The following is a 19,750-nucleotide window of genomic DNA, read 5'->3' on the forward strand; positions in this document are numbered from 1 at the left end:
GATATTTTCGACAATCCTCGCGGCTCAGAGCCTCCTGCTCGACCTGCAAAAAGAAAGGGACATCCTGCTTCCTTGGATCCTGAGGAGATTGAGGTACCCGATGAAGAACGAACGTTTCAGGTCTTGTTTAACCTCTATCAACCCGAATGCCCTGATGAACCCGAACTCAAAAATCATAAGCGTACTCCTGGTGGCCCCCGAAATCAGTCCACTCGCGCTAAATCAACCAAGCCCAAATACAAGAACTACAATCCAAAGTTGCCTAATCAACTCACCTTGCGACCAAAGGACATCTCCTTCACCTCTTTCAGAGAATCGTTGTTTAAGACTTGCAACGAAGATCTTCCCGGTGTTTCTGGAATCCTCGAGCGCACCTGGGTTGCTAGAGACCTTGCAATCCAGGGTTTTATCAACTGTTCCAAGGGGTATAAGGGTAAGGACAAACAACCCATCAAAACGCCTGAATCATTCCGGACTTTTATCAATGCCGCATTGATGGCACCTGCTAGTACCACTATGGGCTTTTGTATCATCCACGAGAACCCGACCAAGACTGAAAACGCGCGCCGTTCGCTTGCAAGTGCGCTCAAAGCTTCTGCATCTGCAGAGCCCGGTGATTCCGATGAATCATATGGTGAGGCATCTGTGGCTTCTGCTGGAGTAAGTACTTTCTGTCTTCTTATATCTTATCTAATCATACTGACACTCAGCTTGGTCAGTCTGCTATCCTTAGTGGGGGTGAACGCAAGTTTCGCATTCTCATGGACCGTTTTGCGAAGGACTTCAAGGCTGGTGAAAATGTTACCTGCGTTAAGAACCCTTTGGACTCCAACCAAGTCCTACTCCTCAATACCTCGCGCATACGCACTTGGGCTGACGACTGGGTAAGTCCATTTTCATTTATTTTTCATCCCATCGATCAGAACCAAGATGTTTATGTTTGTCCCACCTTCACAGGCCGATGGGGTCGACGGGGTTGATGAGGTGAGCCCGCCGATGAAGCGCCGTGGTGTGTTCCGCTGGATCCAAGCCTGTGACTATGACAAAGAGAAAAACAAGCTATTAGGCTTGCCTCCACCGCGAGGTGTCCTCGCTGCTGTCAATGATGGCACTGCTACCGGTACCATCATGCATCACAACTACTACGGTCCACCTGGTGGTGCTGCTGCAGTGACACCGATTGTTGGTGGCTTTACCAACGAAAATCAACCTGCGGTAACTCCCTCACGATTATCACCTCCACCTGTCATTCCGGAGGGTTTTGATTTTGAAAGGTTCTTGACCTTTGCAAAATTTGGACTGGAAAAGACCCAAATTCACGAGATTTTGAACAAGGAAGGTATTGATGACTTCTTACGTTTGTTGGACCGTAGCACATACAGTATTGAGGCGTTCCACAAAATGGGTATACCATTTGCACAAGCTGATGATCTTTGGAAGGCGGTTCCAAAATTCAATCATCTCCTCAAATCTCTTTGACTCTTAAAATGAACGTTTCAAATTTTCAAACTTTTTTTTCTTGATCTCTTTTGTCTTGGTTATTCTTTGTGGTTGCCAAAAGATCAATATCTCTCATCCCTCCCCCAAAAAATTGATATATTTGTTGTTACTTCTCAATCTCCATGTGATTGCCAGTACATAAAGATCATGTCACCCAAAAATACAATCCACATGATTGTTGCTTGTGCTTTTTTTTCTTTTGTCTTGGTTAGTCTTTGTCTTTGTGGTTCTTACATCCCTTCAAAAAAAATTATTTGTCTTTTGTTTGTGGCTCGACTTCATTGTTGTGATGCCTTTCTGATCTCTTTGTTGTTACTTCTCAAGCTTCATGTGATCGCGAGTACATCTTAAGTTTTTATCTCCCAAAAATGCAATCCATGATTGTCCCTTGTGTCCGTCCCACTTGTTATTAAAGCGTCCCTTCCTGAACCTTTGTGTTCATTGGGCTCGCCGAGAGCATCCAACTACAACATGTTGTTGGATGCCCTCCCTGACCGAGTTCACCATCAGACCAGATTTAACTTATCTTGTATGCTCAGTGAATAAGCATCAAGTTTTGACTTATTGTATGCACAGTGACTCAAGCATGTTTCCTCATGGTGAAGTCACAATTTCAAGGAAAAAATTCCACCAAAGTTTTCTCGTATTTGATTTGATGGAACAAACATTGAAGGCAAAACGTTTTTGTCTTGATTTTCATTGAACTTGACAATCAGACATTTTGTAGACAACCAAATTCAAAAGAGCACAACTGAACTGAGAGGAGAGAGCAAGACAAAATTAAAACTGAAACCATTTTTTGGCGCACATAAGACATTCTATACAATAGAATCAGAGACTAAAACTGAACCATTTTATTGCGCACATAAGACATTCTATTCAATAGACTCAGAAACATAAGAAAAATAAAAAATCACATTCAGAAACTACAACCAATAACCACACACGGCGTATAACCGATGCATAAGGGCACCGGTGAATACGTGCCAAGCTGTGTCGATAATGACATCGATTTTTTCATCTGTGGGAGCTTGATGGAGACATTGCGTGCGTCGGAAGTATGACTTGAGGATGCTAAAGCCCTTTTCAATTGGGTTGAGATCGGGCAAGTATGGTGGCAAATAAATTATACGTATGCCTCGTTCCTCAGCAAGTTCTTTGATCCGCCCTCCGTGGTGGATCTGCCCGTTATCCATCACTAGTACTGAATTAGCTTGCGGATAGGGGTTCATGACCGGAAACTGTGATCAGGCCCATGTCAGTATGGCGGATCACAACTACTAAGTCATACAAAACCTTGCAAGGCGATGCTTAAGAAAACCTTCAAAATCGGTACGCAGGTAGCTTCCCTCTTGGCAGTCCACTGCCAAGAGACCTCCCTTGAAGATCGCAGGTAGAAGAGAGAAACGTTTCCCACCCCAAGTGGTGGGAATCCTTTTGGTACGATGGCCTTGCAGCGCGCGGCCAAACTTTCTCTTGAGTAACCGCTCCTGGATGGCGCACTCGTCTGCAACCCAAATCAAAAGAAATTGTCAACTGGGACAATTCAATGGAATCTACAAGGTAAATTGTGACTTACCCAAAAAAACTAGCATGTTAGGGTTCAAACCTACGATTGTATGTAAAAAGCGAGCTCGCTTAGAGGGACTTTGCAAGGGATGAACAGTGCGAGCGGTTTTTATCGTAAGGTTGAGTCGATCCTTGAGATCTCGGGCGATGGTGGCAATCGATATCCAGGTTCCAGTGTGTCGGTAGACAGAGTGTCTATACTCGTCCAAGTATAAACCTGGGTTACCATCAAGGAGTTCCAACATGAAGTCCCGATCCTCGTCGGTCATGATCACGTTCCTCCCAAGGGCCTCGTATTCGTCAGGGTTGCGAACCACACAAGCCGTTCTTTGGTACAGAGAGTGCCATCGTGAAATCGTGCGGGGGCTCACTGGGGATTTCAACAGCCTTTGGGTTTGATCTATAGTCTTGCCTTCACAGAGGTACTGGATCGCCAAAACCTTGATGCCAGCATCGTATTTGCCAGGTCGAGGTCAAACTCGTGGAACTCTTGCCATGTCTGCAATTACGGAAAGAAAGCAATTCAGCAATGGAGTGTGGAGCTGTGGACAGGTAAGACGTGCATACATACTTTGGGAGTGATCAGGCAGCGGTTAGGGTGGCGGCAGGTGGGAAATTGGATGGAGTGGCGGGATACGACTGAATCGGTGATGAACAGGGGATGGGTGGATGGGAGGCGATACATTCCATCCAGGGTATTGGAACGGGTTTACCTACGTTAACCTAGGTTAACCTAGTGATCACAGTTCGGTTTTCACGGCGGCCATACAGGCCTGTATTGGCTGTATTTGCAGAAAAAAAAACAAAAAAAAACGCACCATGACACAAATTTTGAGAACAGCTGTAAGTCTTAAGTCTGCAAGTTCCGTGCAAGTTCTATGCAAGATGTTAAAAGAACTTGCACAGAACTCTCACAAAAATTGCAAATTTCTTGCACAGGTTTGAATGCCATAAATATTCAAATACAGCCGTTTCAAGAAAGGTTGACAACTTTTTTTTTGGAGAAAGTTGTCCCCGCAGCGGCTAAATCCAGAGACAAAACTTGATTACAGGTTTATTCTTTTCTGTATTTTTTCAATCAGCGGAGAGACAAAACAAGTAAGGGACAAAACCCGGGTTTTGCACATTGGCAAGATTTTCAAAGAAAATCAATCTTTGTTGAAGCGGCTGTATATTGCACGCAACCCTGCGCCAGCTACGCAGCGCCGCGTTAATGTGTGTTTTTTGTAATGTTGCTCCATTACACCTGTAGCGCAACTCCGGAAACAAGCAACAGGGTTCTCAACCATTGGTAGCTCAGCTCCCCGCCGCCGCGCTACAGCAACGCAGCAGGAGCTACAGCGCCATTTGTAGCACCCGTTAACCCAAGTTAACAGGCAGCAACGCAGCAGCGTTACAGTGCCAAAACCAGCAAGGCATACATATGGAATGTAGCTAAAAATTAACAGTTGTATTGTTTGTAAGGGCTTATCTTTAGTATAAGTAAATAAAAAGTAAAATAAGAGAAATAACAAAGTGGCATAGCATATAAGTATGTAGTAAATGTAAGAACAAAAGGCATAGCATAATATTCAGTGAGTAAGAAATTATAGTTGCCACCACGTCAATCCAGTGTTACACCGAGTAGTTTAAACAGGGCTGCCAGTTCCGCAAATTTGACACCACGGGCCACGCCTTCTCTCAAGCATAGACGGCTTGAGACCAGAGCTTCAATAGTGCGCACAAGGAGACTACCTCGATTGCTGGCACAGACGTCAGCCGCACATGAGAAGATTTGTTTGGCCGCGCATGAAGACCCAGTGGTTGCCAAATAATTGTGTGCCATGATGGCAAGGATGCGGTAATCCTTTTCATGACGCTAGACCACAAGAAAGTATCTTAGTGTATATCAATGAAGCTACAAGGTAGAGTGAATATTGCTTACCAACCACCACTCAAGACCCGCCTTTGGGTCAACCAGATTGTAATCAGAACTACGCATCTTATCTGACATCCTTAAATAATTCTCCAAAGAATTTTCAATTGATTCTTCTGGTTCTTTGTCTGAATCAGTGTCATCGTGAAACATCTTGGTGCGGTCTGCAGATGGGTTTGAACTTGTGCCAGAGTTTGCTTGATTGCCCGATCTTTGACAAGGTGAAGATGATTCGTATGGGGCGTAGATTTGATGTAACATTGATTCAGCCTTCATAGGGATTGATCCCAACTTCCCATTGAACCACTTGACAAAGAACTTGTGGCAAAAAAGGGGATGAAGCATCGTAGCCATGACCAGGCTCTCGCAACCAAGGGCCTTGTCAAGGTACTCCTGAGTTTTCTTGAGCATCTTCTCCAACATCAGGTAAACTGCATCTGAAGTACCAAGTTTATCGACCTTCTCCTGCAGCTTATGTTGAAGCTTGACGTATTTGGGGATCACCATACACCCGGTAGGCCCGTCGCCTTCCATCTTGAGGGTGGTAGCGAGAAAGATCTAAACATGATTGTTTTGAAAAGACATAGAACAAGTTTGGATCAGCATGGTTGTCATCCAGTACAGATCAATTACACTTACCTCTAGCTCATCATTGATCCTTTGCACTTGAGCCCACTCAGATGTGGTGATCTCAAGTTGATGGAAGTACCCATAGGGCTTCCCGTTCTTACGTGGTTGCCGACCTACTGCTAGAACTCAGTCAAGGTCCTCCTTACACAACTGGTCGATTACCTGTGGAGATTAAATACCTATAATCAGTATAACACTTGCAATGATAATGTATTTGAACAGGACTAACACTTTGCGCAAGCCAAGCCTTGTGCCTACTTTCATATTTTATATTCCACCTAATCCCATATCCAGCGATAAGTGAGCCAGTGAAACCTTTCTTCACACTCACACGCTCAAATTCCTTTCGCCAGGCCGCTGAATGAGTGATCCTACGTACAATAAAGTCAACCTGGATGTACAATAACAAAGTCAGTAATCTTAGTGATAGAACAGATAGAGATGAATTGGGTTTGTTACCTTGTTCAGAACGTAGTCTAACTGATTAGATTGTTGGCGATGAGTTGGAAGAACTTCTTGCTCCAACAAAATCGCCGGTGTAACTTCATCCTCAGCGTCAGCCCGGTCCCATTCAGCTTCATCTTCAACAGCAGCAGTGGTCTCTTTGGTTCGAACCGGTGGTGATAAGTCTTCTAGTTCATCGGTATCGTGTTCTAGCATATCTTCATCAGGCACAGCTTGATCACCTTCTTGATTTTCATCTTCCTCTTCGATTGTTCCAATGATTGGAAAAGGCCCCTGAGCGGCTGCCTTGACTTTAGCAGGAGGTGGAGCCTTCACACCCAGCTCAGCTAAGCCAGCTTTGACAATCAACGCAAGCTTATTGCAAAAACAAAATATATGCATCTTCGACAGGTCCCATTGATACTTCATACCTTCTTTCTGAGGTATCAATGAGAACTGTCGATGCATCTCTTTGGCCATCGTCTTGTTATTTGATCCCGAGTCGGTGGTCTGGCAGAGGATGTAAGAAATTCAAAAGTAAGATGTCAGCTTCAATGTGTGAACCATGGATGAAAGGACATGATTTTGAAATAAAGACTTATCTTCTGATAGATACTGTTCTTCACCATAAGAATGACAATTGGTTCGGCCAGCCATGGACCATGGTGGTGCCATGCAACAACCTTCAAGCCGACATGCCACACATGATAGGTCCATTTCAAGTTGATGAAAGTTACAGAAGCCCCAATAAAACCATGACGGTTACCTTTGCTGGTCCAGCCGTCATGTACAAGATTGAATCGGGATGTAAGTTGCTGAAATCAATTGATCCATTTCAGTAAAAGTCAACAAAAGGATTTTAATCATGAGTTGATGATGTACCTTGAGTTCTTTGAATACATTTGTTTTCAAGGACTGGTTCATCTGTTTGGCTTCGGTGGCAACCCACTTGCGACCATAAAGCTTTGCATCGTGGCAAAGGTACTTTACCATTGCCCTGAGGATAGGATCTTTGACACGGTTCCAAGGAAGTGCCTGTCGAATCAACCACGTGCAAGCCATTTGGTTGAAGCTGATGTTGTTGAACTTGGTGGCGGGGGTAGTGGAAACAAAACTATTGAGAGATCCGAGTTGTTTCTTATTAGCAGCGGCTCGTCTCTCTGCAACTGAAGGAGGTACTGCAAGTGTTGGGTCTTGCTTGGCCTTGAGTCTTCCAGTGCAGCCTTCAGATCGGCCGACAGCGGTATATCCATCGCGGTGAGACCAAAGGTTGCCTGTCAAGTTGCTTAAACTGACACGAACGGGGTTGGATTTGCCACAGTGGCAGAAACGGCATGCATATGATAACGGTGGGTTTGATTGATCCTAAGAGTAGGAATAAGAGAAAAAAGGAGGGAAACTTAGATAAGAAAGGAAATAACATAGAAAAGAAAAAGAGATCACTTACATCATTTGGTCCGTGGAAAGGAGGGTGGTAATAGCATCTGAGTTGAGATAATTTCTTAGGATCGTTATCCGCTTCATCTGGCTTGTGCCTCTTGCGAGCAGTGTTGTCTACAGCGTCAGCGTTGTTGTCAGAATCTGCACACAACATATCTCTGGTGACATTGGAAGAGACGTGCTGTGAATTTGACAATAAGATATTAGTGATCATTGAAAAAGAAGAATGTGGACAATTAGAAACATTGAAATGTAATAGGCGAATGCCCAAAGCCTGCGACGGTATTCCGCAGTCCATTACAGAGGACGGGGCCAGTTGTTGATACTAGAGACCACAAGACACATTGAGCATTGGGGCAGGGTCGGTACCCGAGAGGTGAGTGGTGATATATGAAATATATCAAAAGTGAAAATTTTCACTTCCACTTTTTATACTCACCTCTTCTTAACTCTAGTATCACAACCCCTCGATTGAGTTGTTTACAACTCTTGCTCTTCTTTCTTTTTCTTTTTTCAATTTTTCATTTTATTATAAGCAAAAGGCTCTTTCTTACTTCTAGTTGCGAATGGTGGATGGACAAGGTGGGAAAAAATTTTTCACTCTATACAAAAGTTATCACTCGAAATTAGCAGCGAAGCAAGCTCAAGAGAGAAAGGAAGCGAAAGTGGAAAAGGAAAGATTACAAGCTGAACAAAGAGCGAAGCGAGCGGCCTCAAGAGGAGCTTCAACTCATCAAAACGAAATGCCTCAGCAAAGTGGAAATCAACCGGAAACAAAGCAACACGAGGAGGAAGAGGAGGTATTTGAGGAAGAAGATGATGAAGAAGATGATGAAGGTAACCTAGTTAACAATGGGGATAGTAGAGAAGAGGATAGCCGGTTAAATGAAGAAGAGGAAAAGAAGAAGAAGATTTTGAGAATCAAATTTAACAGGAAGTCTCTGGTGCGCAATAAGGATGATCATGGAAGTGGTGAGGAGTCAAGTGCGACGGAAAACCTAATAGATAAAAGAATTGGTACGTTAATTTTAGAATTGTTTTGAATCAACCCTTCATGGCAGCCGTAGGCGCCGGGTTTGTCCATTGTTGAGATTTGACCAATATCCTATAGTTAGGGTGACCTACTGGGATGCTTCCGTTAATTAGAGGAAGGGCTGCCTTGAGCGCCGGCTGCCGTAGGCGCCTGATAGAATAGTTTGCTTGATAACCCTTGAAGGGCGTGCTGTTGGGATACGGAGTAACTAACATGAATGTGTTATGTTTGAATTTTTTCTGGGTGAAGCACCAGTGATAGCGACGGATAAGTCGAAACCTAAGGACAAACATTCGAAAAGGATGGAGATTTGGGATGAGCTATCTAAAGCAATTAATGAAGGCACATGTAAGGAGGTCAAAAGACTTACCGAGAAGCTGAATAAGGAGTTGGAGTCATCGACCTCAAAAGAGGAAAAATCCAAAAGTATGAATCCTTCCCCTATATCTGAGTGAAGAAATCTGCATTCCTGATGAAGGTTATCGAAATTTTGGGTAATACCAGATTCGAAGAAGAGGGATGAGAGAGTAGGACAGAACAAGAGTGATCAGAGGAAGGGGAGGATAACAGAAGATGATGAGGATTCGGAAGCCTCGGAAGGCGAGAAGAAGAAGAAACGAAAGAAAAGGAAAAGAAGGACCTCACCAGTTTCTTCCTCGTCATCGTCGGATTCAGATTCCTCTACGAAATCGAATCATGCTAAATCTTCTGGTTCTTCGTCCTCATCGGATGGAGAAAGTGACTCTTCAAATAGTAAAGCGAAGAAGAAGAAGCCAAAATCACACGACCTGCCTTCCCTACCGAAAGAGTGGAGTAAAGCGTTTAAAGAGTTAAAAGACTATGTTCCGATTACGATTTTTGATAGAGCTTATTTAGATCTTTATCACACAACTAAGGCTGGTTCAAAGAAGAAGAAGTTAAAGTTGAAGATATCAGAGGTGGAGATGGAGAGACAACTCTCGTTTGGTGATTTTATTGAGATGTGTGACCTGGAAGCGAGGTATGCGAGGGAATTATATAAATTACCTGAGTATGCAGATTACGTAGATGAACATAAGGTCATCGTTACGGAACTGAAGAGAAAGTTCAATTGTTGGATGGTTGCATTGAGATATCACTTAACTATTCGAAACTTCATTTTTAGACCTAGAACTTCGGAAGAGGATGTAGTGTACTTGCCGGATGGTAAGGATGATGAGGTTGTGGAAACAGTAAGATGGGAAACGGAGCTGGCTGGTGATTTGATGTATACGGATAACCCGTATGCGCCGGGACATCCTAAACATGGATTCAATTTTAAGTCGGGAAAACCGGTAGTGAACACTGGAACTGGCTTAGTAACATCAAGCTTGGCAAAGGTCTTGGAGGCGGCAAGTCAAGGAGAGTCAAGCAATCAAACACACTCGAATGCTGGAAATTTTAGAGGTAAAAGGGGTGGTATCAGAAAATTTGATGCTGGAAAAAGAACGAATGGCAACTTTAAGACGAACCGTAATTTCTATAATCAATTCCCAAATAACTTTAGGAGTAACAATCACTTTAACAGTGGCCAACATTCCGGCTTTCCTGTACAACATTTTGCTTCTTACCCAGTGAACAATCATGTGATGGACCCCCAATTGTTACAAACGAATAATTTTGGTAACGGTGGTAATGCTGATACTCATCAAAATCAATCGTACCAGCAAAATAACAATAACACCTACAAGAGTTACCAGAACAAAAATGCGGGTGGTAATATTGGTCCGAAAGGAGGGAATACGAACAATAGGTTAGTTGTTTGATAGTTCTTGATGCTGAATGTATGAGTAAGGAAGAAATTGTTACTGACGGTAAAAATCATTATTATTGGTTGATTACGATCCATTTTTGTTGAAAAACTCTTTGTTGAAATTGTTCTTTTGGAATGTTTGTTGTTGGCGGATTTCTTGTATCTGTTTGTTGGATTTGTGAAATGGTACGCATAGAAATAAAGATTAACTTGTTTTGTGATGTGTTGAGAGAGATGATGAATTGTCTAAAGTTGAAAAAGTAATGAACATATATGAATTCCTTTTTTGTTTTTGGTTATTTTTGTTTGATACAGAATAGTGAGAAATTGAGAGTTGTCCCTTTGACTAGAGAAGATGTCGTACCCAAGGCACAAGGGGTGGAACAAACGGAAGAGATAGGAGGAAATTCGTCGAGTGAAGAGGAATCAGAGGAAGAACGACCGGAGCCCCCGCCTTTGTGGACGAGGAAGATTATAGCAATCCCGGTGAAGAGTAGTTGGCCGCAAGCTGTGAAGAGTAATATGAAGATTAGTGAATGGAGAGAGTTAATGATGGAGGCTGGCTTAGAGAAGGACATACCTTATGTGATTAATGGTTTCACCGAGGGATTTTGTTTAGGGATTCCTCAGCACGACTTAGGAGATAGAAAGTGGTTTACTCCCCCGAATCATAAATCGGCATTATTGGCGAAGTCACAAATTGAGAAAACGATTAGGAGTGATGCGGAAGCTGGAAGGCTGGCGGGTCCGTATACGCATGAAGAGTTGTACGAAAAATTTGGTTTTTTCAGATCGAATCCTATGGGAAGTGCGGTCAATGGTGATGGGTCCATTAGGTTAATTAATGACCTTTCGTACCCGAAAGATGATAAAGATATTCCATCAGTCAATTCCTTCGTGGATAAACATAACTTTGACACTCACTGGGATGATTTTAATGTGGTAGCAAGATTCTTGGTGGAAAACCCCGGTGAATGGTTATTTGCAATTTTTGATTGGAAGAAGGCATTTCGACAGCTTCCTAACCATCCGAGTCAGAGAAGATTTTTAGTCATAATGGATTTTGAAGGTAGACTTTGGGTGGACTTAGCAGTGGGATTCGGTGGAGTAGCTTGTTGTGGGGTTTTCGGAGCGCCAGCACATGTCTGGAAATTGATAATGGAGAAAATCTTTAATTTACCCAGGATCTTCAGGTGGGTAGACGGTAACATGTTACTGAAAAGACCAGGCCAAAGTGTTTCATTAGAGGATGTGACGTTATTAAGTAATTCATTAGGAGTATTAACGAACCCAGCTAAGAATTTTGAATTTAAAATGGAGCAAAGATATGTTGGCTTTGTGTGGAATGGAAAGGAGCACACGGTACGATTGCCTGATGATAAGCTGAAGCAAAGAAGGGATCAAATTGAGGAATTTCTTAAGGCAGGTGGTCTATGGTCGTATGAGCAGGTGGAAAGCTTTTTAGGCAGGTTGGTACATACAGTAAATATTGTTCCACACATGAAGGCGTACTTAAGGTCCTTTTACCGGTGGTTGAAAAGTTGGGTAAATGTGTCAGCGTTGAGATCGATTCCGGAAGGAGTAAGAGTGGACTTACAGGAATGGAAGATATGTTTAGCAGAATTTAATGCGAGACCATTAATTCCTGAGAGGAATCCCATTGACGTATCTTGGGTAGGAGATGCTTCATCATCATTCGGTATAGGTATTTTGATTGGACAGAATTGGGCCTCGTTTGAATTCGTGAAGGGTTGGCAAACGTTTGAGTTGATTGAAGGGAAGCGTACTATAGCTTGGGCCGAAACGGTGGCTATTAGACTCGGACTGTTAGTCTTAGAGAAAGTAAGAGCTATTGCAGGTATGTGAAACAACTTACTTCTAGATGAAGAAAGATTATTATGTAACTGAGTTGTTTTGGTTGCTTTAGGCAAAACGTTGGTTGTTTGGACTGATAACACAACTACTCAGTCAACGGTAAAGAAACGAAAATCAAAGGATATGTTAGTTAATGAGGAATGGAAGCTAATACAACGGTTATTGACTCACCTAGCTTGTGATATTGTGGCGAGACGTGTAACATCGAAAACTAATGATGCTGATGGGTTGTCTCGGGGGATACTAGATGATGATTTATTCTGGTATAACGAGATAAAGATTGAGATACCAGAAGACCTATTAAGAATTCTAAAGCAAGTGACATTAAAAAATAATGCCAAGAAAATCGATCAATAAACTGGACAAGAAAGGAAGATTATTGCAGTTAGAATCCGATGGAAAGAAAACGTTAAAACCATTTGGGACGTTTAGAAAGGATGCGTACGGAATGGATAATACGGAGGAAGACGAAGTGAAAATGCATTACCTTAAAGGAGCGTGGGTGGACGGAACCTTGAAGAGTTACAATTCGGGAATTGTTAAACTGCATCGTTTTGCGTCGCTGAAGAAAATCGAAGAGAAGGATTTATTGCCAATTGATGCTAGAGTGTTGAAGAGATTCGTGGTATGGGCTTCAACGAGGGACGTAGAAAGTGTGATTGATGATGAATCGGTCAGGGTAAATACGCTTAAGTCTTATTTGGCGGGTATAAAAGCTTGGCATGTATTTCATGGAGTAGACTACCCGTATAAGGAGGACTTAGCGGTGAAGGCATTGCTGAAGGCGACGAAGAAGATTGAATCAGGCTATAAAGAAATCGATCAGAAGAGGCCACCAGTACTGGTGTCAGATATGGTGATTTTGTTGGAGGAACTACCTAAACGAGGCGAAGAAGGTTGGGTGTTACTGGCTGTGGCAATGCTGGCGTTTTGGGGGGTTGCTCGATTAGGAGAGTTGGTTTTGGATGACCCTAATAAGGTGGTTCCGAAATGGCAAGATGTCTGGTGGTCAGAGGATGGGTCGACGGTTAGAATAGCTCTGCATAATGCGAAGACGGCAGCTCCAGGAGAAATCCAGCACATAGTAATCGATAGGCAACAGTCACTGTTAGACCCGGTTAGGACTCTGGAGACATGGAAGACGATGGGTCTGAAGAAACCATCTGATGAGATCTTTATGCTAAGGAAGGAAGGCGTGAAGAAGCGAATGAGTAAAAAGAAAATAATCGAGACTCTGAGAGAAATATGGAATGAAAGAAGATCAAAAAGGAAGCAGTTATTACATGGACATTCCTTTAGAATTGGTGGTGCATCTTTAAGGTGGAACTTAGGAGCGAGTCGAGAGGAGATTAAAGAGATTGGTAGATGGGCATCAGATGCGTATAAAATTTATTTGAGGAAGTTTTCAGATAGAGAATTAGAGAAAACCAAACAGTTACTAAAGGATTTAAGAAAAGGGTATCGATTGAGACTGATTAAGGAGGTGGAAGTTTGAAAGATGGGGTTTTCTCGGGTGCAACTTAAGGTGTTGGGGTAAATTACTTCCCTGTAAAGTTTGGAAATGGAGTTGAAGACCCCGGGGTGTTTAGAATGATCATTTTCTAATTAATTAGCTGGGAGATCTGTTATTGAACTTTAATTCCTTGTACAACAAGTGAATAGATGGTCCGAGAGAGTGTGAGATGAAGGTAATTTAAAGTTGCTTCTAAAATTGAACACCCGAAATCTAAATTGTTGTTAATTGGAGCACCTTAATTAAAGTTTAATGTAAGATCTATGGTAGATCAGTTTGAGGTTGGGGAACCTTAACCGAATAGAGTGCTGGAGATAGAAGATCTTTTAAAGGCACGTAGGTTAGAGGGATGGGGACTTCGCTAGGCTCACGGCTCTGCCCTCCGTGAGTTTAGGGGAAGAGAAGTCCCATAGGTCAATTACAATCGCCATGGGAGGGGTACCCAGGATAAGAGGAATATTTCCTCGTGACTATGCCTGGGTCCCCCTACCAGGGCCCTCCCCACACCCCCGTAAGTAATATGGTAAGTATAAGTAGAGTTATAAGTTACTTATTGTATGAAAGCGGAGGTCGTAATAAATCTTAGAGATGGATCTTCTGTAGATAATGATTATACTCAGTTAAGATTGAATAAGAAAATCAAAGGAGAAGGTTTGTAATCAAACCTTCTCACAAACTAGTTCATAGTGAACTTAAACTAATCTCCTCCTCGTAGGAATGGACGCATATCATCTGGTAAGGGTGCTGTCTTCTTTGCTTTGGGAGCAGGCTGTTTCCTCTTGTTACAGGCAGGTTTGACATAGACAACTGAGGGGGTATCAGAGACATTATTGGAATCATCTTCATCGACAGGATCAAAGATGGGATCATCGTCATTGACAGGGTCAGTAGGTGGTCCTTTCCGTTTCTTGGTTGATTTCTGAAGTTGAACTTCGTGGTCAGACGTGATTGATATTCTTCAACGGCTATCTGGCGATGGTTGAACCATCCCTGGGCAGATGACTGGATTTCTAGTATGAGTTGTTTTGGAAGGGGTTTTAGACGCAAGTGAAGAGGACGGCATATTGATCAAAGTCAATGTTGGATAAGCAATGGAAAAACTGAAAGGATGTGATTGTAATGAGGATGATGGTTGTGATATTAACTAATGATGTTAAAGAGAGAAGAGCTGATGTAAGTGAAAAATTAAAATGTAAATGAACTGAGGAAGGGGATGAAAGAAACACATACTCTTTGTAAAGCACACAGGTGGTGGTATTTATGCCGTTCCACCCCTTTACCCCCTGGCTTGTGATGTTCTTGAACAATCCAAATCATATTGATTTGTCTTCTTTGGGATATTAGCGACGAACTTGTTGAGGATTGGGTGAGACGAGCACAAGAAACCTTTGCCCAATAAGGATTAGTGCGGAGAAAAAACCCGGGGCCGTTACACCGCTTCTTAGCAGTTCCGGGGCGCTAATGGTACGGATGTTAGCGGTCCAAAAAAATCCGAAAATCCTGGGTCTTGTTAGCTTAACTGTAAGCCCAGCAACAATTGCCCTGCTTCTTTGTAACTTTATGGGGCCATGGATCCGTTACGCCGCGCTCCGAAGCACGCAACAGAGGCGTAACTGTCCCAGGGTTGGCACAAACAGGCCAATCTTTATCTCAATGGCGAAGGTCATTTCAGTACATCAAAGAGATGTATGTCATCTTTTTCACCCTCCAGGCGACCTCAGCTACTAACTTTTTGATCCTTATGTACAAAGTTGCACTTGCAATTGATTATTGGGTTGACTTGCCTACAACCCTACAGACAAGTTTACTCAAGAAGTTTGCTATCAAACTACTTGAGATTATAGCATATGCTGCAGGTGTTGAAAGCCTATTTTCAGCTATGTCAGCTACAAAGACAAAACAGCGAGCTGTGATGACCCTCACGAATCTCAAAATGATATTTCAAGTTCAACTTTCCAAAAGCAACAAGAACCCAAACAAGAAATCCAATTCAGTCAAAAATGATGCCAACAAAGAAATTGAAGTTATTGAAGACCCACAAGTAGAATCAACAGAGCTCTTCTCTGGTCAGATGATCTTGAAGAGTTTGAACAAGGAGTGGCCCAATTACAAGAGGAACCTATTCTGGTTGACCCCGCTTTAGAGGCTGATTCTCATGGTGGTTTCATCAGATCTCTGTTGGATCTGACTTTATTTGAGGTTCAAACATTTCATCATGTGGAGTCTCCAGGTGAAAGTACACCTGCTGTTGTGCTCCCGGAGCCAAGCCTGGCTCGCAGCGCAGGAGAAAACGCGCAGCCCGGGGCTGCGCAGCGCGGAGCGCGGAGCGCTGCCCCGTAGCCACCCGGGGGTCAAAACCCTCGCGCGCAGCGCCTCTCGCTGGGGCTGACACGGGGCTTTTTTTCAAGCAGCGCTGCCCGGTGCCAGAGCCGGGTCAGCCACCAATACCGCTAATCATATGCCCTCGCTCACTGACCAAATACCGCCACACCATAACCACCCTCCACCACGATCTCAATACCACCCTCCACCACGATCTCATCTCATTCAAATCACCATCACTCAAGCCATCCTCCACTTCGAGTTGTATTGATATCATATTGATATCGATCGATATGATATCAATACCGGTTGGAAGCATGGTCCGATCACCTTCAGGACCTCGATTCAAGTTGAAAAGGTAAGTCTTTTCACTTTTCTTCCTCTTCCTCATCGATCACCAAGATTTTGATCCATCCAATTTCTAATTATCTGCTCTACATTCTTTCCTACTATTTCCTTCAATTCAAGTCCATCACCACTCAATCAAATCACTTTAACCGTCACATCCTTATCATCCCGTTCTTATAAATCGTTAGATATCTTACTATCCAAATCTGTCATGTTGAACAAGCAACCAACACTCGATTCTTTTGTCGCTTCTGGATACGAGACCGACGACTCGTGTGCCCCCCCTCGTCGATCTTCTCGCATAGTCACCCCAGCCAGACGTCCCGCTGGGATGATCACTCCTAGTTCCGACTCTCGACGGGCCCTAGACTTCAATGGTGGCGTTCGAGATGTCAGGGACGGACATGTCCATCGACGCCGCGAACAATTGGACTCTTTACCTGGTAATGAGTTGACTCGTGAACCAATTAGATGTTGATCGAAGGTTTTTTTGGGTCCTTTGGCTACCGTAAGCACTTCATTTCAATTTACAATCTTTATTTCTTTCCACATTTCTTTCCACATTTTTAACCTTTCTTTTTTAAATCTCTTTTTCTTGATTAGGCACCTAGTCAATCTAATCAAGGACGTCGTGGCCGCGAACGATCAGCCTCATTACCAGGTGATGATGTCACTCGCGATACAGTCAGAGTTCGATCAAAGACTGTATCGCGTCCTTCAAGTTCAGCAACCGTAAGTTACTCACCACTCTTCATTTCGATTTAAAATCGTTTTTTTGCTTGTCACCTTTTTTAATTTATGTCTTTAATACTTTGGCTTTCATTTTATTCGATTAGGCACGCAGTACCTCTACTCAAGAACGTACTAGCTTAGTGAGAGCTGCCGGTGCGAACCTGATTTCTTCAAGGGTATCGCCAATCGAAGCAAATGTTGAGGTAAGTGGACTGTGATACATGTTTCATCAATGACATATCACAAGGTAACACGATTTGTGAATCTGCCTGTGGATAGGTTCCATCGGGCCCTCCTTCTGTGGACTTTGCTCAAGATTCCGACGAAGAGAACCAGCGGATCCGGAAGAGAAAGAGGAATCAGGAGGAAACTGAAGAATTTGATTCCCCATATGATTACTATGGGGCGCCTTTTCATTGTCCAGTTAAAAAGGACGTGGGTTTTTTTATATTTCAACTTTCATTTTAATCTATATCTCATCACTCAGAGCTGATATGAACGAATTTTGTAGCCACTTGATGGACCACCACTATCATGGCCTTGTAAGTATTGTAAAAAGGATGTTTGAGTTAGCGCAAGCTCGCGAAGATCCAACCTCAAGGCGCATCGAGATGGTAACAAGGCACTGGGTAAGTCTGGAGCTGGTTGCCCACGTCGTCAGCAAGCTATCCAGGAAGGTTGCAAGCTACCTCCCTCCGAAGACAAATTACGGGCCGAAAGGCGCAGGCAAAATCATCAGTCGTCCCTCACTACCTTTGTCGACTCGCCACCCCCTTTCTCAAACAAGACCCTCAATCAATTACTTGCAGTGTGGCAAGTTACTCATGCTTTACCCTTCAAACGGATCGAAGACCCTATCCTCAAATCAATCATCTACTGGCTTTGCCCAGAGGCCCGCGTGTTTGGTCGAAAATGGTCCGCTGATGAGGCTAAACATCTGTATGTCTCATTGCGTGATCAGGTTATAGAAAAGGAGCTCAAGGTTTGTTTTTCTTTCCTCAATCTTCAAACATTTATTTCATCAAATTGTTTATCTGACACTTGGGTTTCATCTCGATGCTTTACAGGAACTAGATAGCAAATTTTGTTTGATTCAAGACGTCTGGACCGTCAAGGGAAATTTACACGCCTTTATCGGAGCTTCAGTTGCGTACATCAAGAAAGACTGGACGTACGTGGTTAGGCATCTAAGTTTGAAGGTTGTAGTATGGCATCACCAGGGGCACTTACTCGCGGAGCCAATGGTGGCCATATTGAAGAAGAAGAATCTCTATCAAAAGATGAGTTCTTCCTTTGTGATTTCATTTCATTTTTCTTCGTTTTGACTTGTCTTTTCTTTGCTATTTCATGCTAACATTAAATTTTTGATTTTACATGCTTGCTAGTGTTTCAGATTCTGGAAGTAACAACTTCACCATGGCCCGCGAGATGCAGCGACAGCTCCGGGAAGAAGGTCATAAGTCCGACCATATCTTGCAGTGGGAGCCAAAGTCGATGTTGATTAGGTGTTTCTGCCACAAAATGGGTTTGATTGTCAAAGCAGGTATCGATGCACTCGGAATGAAACCGCGAAGAGTTCGACACGACACCTTAGGTAGATTCCCGCCTGTCGGAGTGATGGCTGTAATTGACGAGGAAGATGAGGAAGTAGTGGAAGAGACTGAGCCTTCTGGGTCCATCAGTGCTGAAACTGATGATGATGAGGGCGATGATGATGACATCATTAGTAATCACAGTAGTGATTCAAATAAGTCCAAAGCTGCCTCCAATCAAGAGACCGATTTCGAAGACTTCGAACAACAAGACGAACCACAAACCTACAAAAACCGGAAGGCTGCTTATCTTCTTGGCGATACTTACATGAAACAACTCACCAATGATGTAAGTTGATTTTTTTGTCTCATTCAAATGTCTCTGACCAATGTTTCTGACTTATGTTTGTATCTTTATGTTATTCAGATGGACACCGTCAATAAAAAACTGACCCGGTCAAGTGGTCACCGGGCAGATTTCAACCGACACCGAGCAAGAGCGAACGTCCAGCTTAAGGCAAACAAGCTACCAGCTCTCAAGGCCCTGTTATCAGGACACGGGATCCGATGGGGTATAAGAGCTGAGCGCTGGGAAAGGATGTGGGCTTGTCGCGATGTGAGTCCTAATTTTATTTCATTAGTTTTAATTTCATTTTGATTCATTTAAACATCAATTTGATTCACGTCCTGTTTGATTCATGATCAGCTCATTGATCAAGTCATGAAGGACGATCTAACTGAAGTACATGCTAAGAGACGTCACCCCAAGAAGAATGGCAAGAAAGGTGGGTATTTTGAGGAGGTAGTGTTCTCTGTGGCAGATTGGCAAGCTATGAGGGACTTATTGGACATACTCACGGTAAGCGTTTCTTTTCTTTCATTACCCTTGTTAGAAATATAATTTATATTGTTTCTTTCTTACTACCTCGTTTGTTTTTTTTCCTTTCCAACAACTATCCAGCCATACAAGTACCTAACTCGAGACATGGAAGGAGATAAACCTACAGGATGTATGGTCTTGGTAAAGTATGGCCAGCTCAAGGCCTCCATGGAGGAACGTTGTGGTAATCAAAATATGAGACCAATCAAAAAATCAAAAAAAATCGAATTTTGAATTACATCAATT

At 43.1% G+C, this 19,750-nt stretch overlaps 1 protein-coding gene across 1 annotated transcript; it reads left to right on the forward strand.

The window, feature by feature from the left end:
• Positions 1-18,944: 18,944 nt before the first annotated feature.
• On the forward strand, positions 18,945-19,750 carry MELLADRAFT_56080 (uncharacterized protein; the record flags this gene model as incomplete). Its single annotated transcript, XM_007409771.1, has 4 exons — positions 18,945-18,973; positions 19,052-19,240; positions 19,331-19,483; positions 19,586-19,750. The coding sequence occupies 4 exons, from the start codon at positions 18,953-18,955 to the stop codon at positions 19,736-19,738; spliced, it is 516 nt and encodes a 171-aa protein (XP_007409833.1).

Source organism: Melampsora larici-populina (assembly GCF_000204055.1).
Source record: "Melampsora larici-populina 98AG31 unplaced genomic scaffold MELLAscaffold_17, whole genome shotgun sequence".
Classification (NCBI taxonomy): Eukaryota; Fungi; Basidiomycota; class Pucciniomycetes; order Pucciniales; family Melampsoraceae; genus Melampsora; species Melampsora laricis-populina.